The sequence below is a fragment of the Geospiza fortis genome, unplaced genomic scaffold (genome assembly GCF_000277835.1).
Source record: "Geospiza fortis unplaced genomic scaffold, GeoFor_1.0 scaffold188, whole genome shotgun sequence".
In the NCBI taxonomy this organism is placed as follows: Eukaryota; Metazoa; Chordata; class Aves; order Passeriformes; family Thraupidae; genus Geospiza; species Geospiza fortis.
In genome coordinates, this window is record NW_005054337.1 from 2897749 (window position 1) to 2898439 (window position 691).

The 691-nt window shown below is 54.6% G+C and overlaps 1 protein-coding gene across 1 annotated transcript in view; it reads right to left on the reverse strand.

Annotated features, from left to right (window-relative positions):
- Positions 1-691, reverse strand: part of BPI (bactericidal permeability increasing protein) — a 14680-nt gene that overhangs the window by 3024 nt on the left and 10965 nt on the right. Inside the window, 3 exon segments of the mRNA XM_031058064.1 lie at positions 23-199; positions 363-458; positions 460-552. Coding sequence (XP_030913924.1) covers positions 23-199; positions 363-458; positions 460-552 — 366 coding nt within the window.

The window sequence follows — 691 nt, forward strand, 5'->3', positions numbered from 1 at the left end:
CTGTCCCACTTGTGCCACTCACCATGGCCTCTGTGATTTCAAACACCAGTGCCCCAGCCTCGTGGTAGGCAATGCCGGCTGTGTTGAAGAAGTAGCTGGAGGCTCCAAAGTAAACCATGCGCTCGTGATCCGAGGGGAAGGCCAGTGGCAGCGGCGAGAAGGGGACGGGGGAGCGGTGGGCCAGGGAGTAGAATTCACCCTGGGAAGAGAGAGAGACATGGAGAAGGGCTGCAAATAGCAGTGGGTCTCACCTGCTGACTCAGGCTGGCAAACAGCATTTGCTGCAGGTACCAAAACCTTGGTTCCCACCTGCCTTTGGCAATGCCATTGGCCAAATCAAGTGTCCCAGGGCTGCTTCTCACCTTCAGGTCCGCATCCAGGGACTTGGGTGTAGCTCTTGGGGGTGCCACCAAGGAATAATCAATCCCAGTCTTGTCATCTATCTTGGCTGTGACTGCAAACACAAGGAAGAGAGATGAGTAAGGAGATGGTCAGGAAAGCTGGGAGCAGATGGGCTCCACTGGCATCTGGGCAGTGCCATGACTGGGCTTCCTGGTGCATCAACTCACTACTAACTGCCCCTCTGCTTGCTTCTCTTTAGAAGAGGAAAAAACATTTTCTTCCTCGATGTTTCTCAGCAATGCAAACCATCTCCTGGACCTGAGAAGTGGCCAGGGTCCCCCAGCTAAAG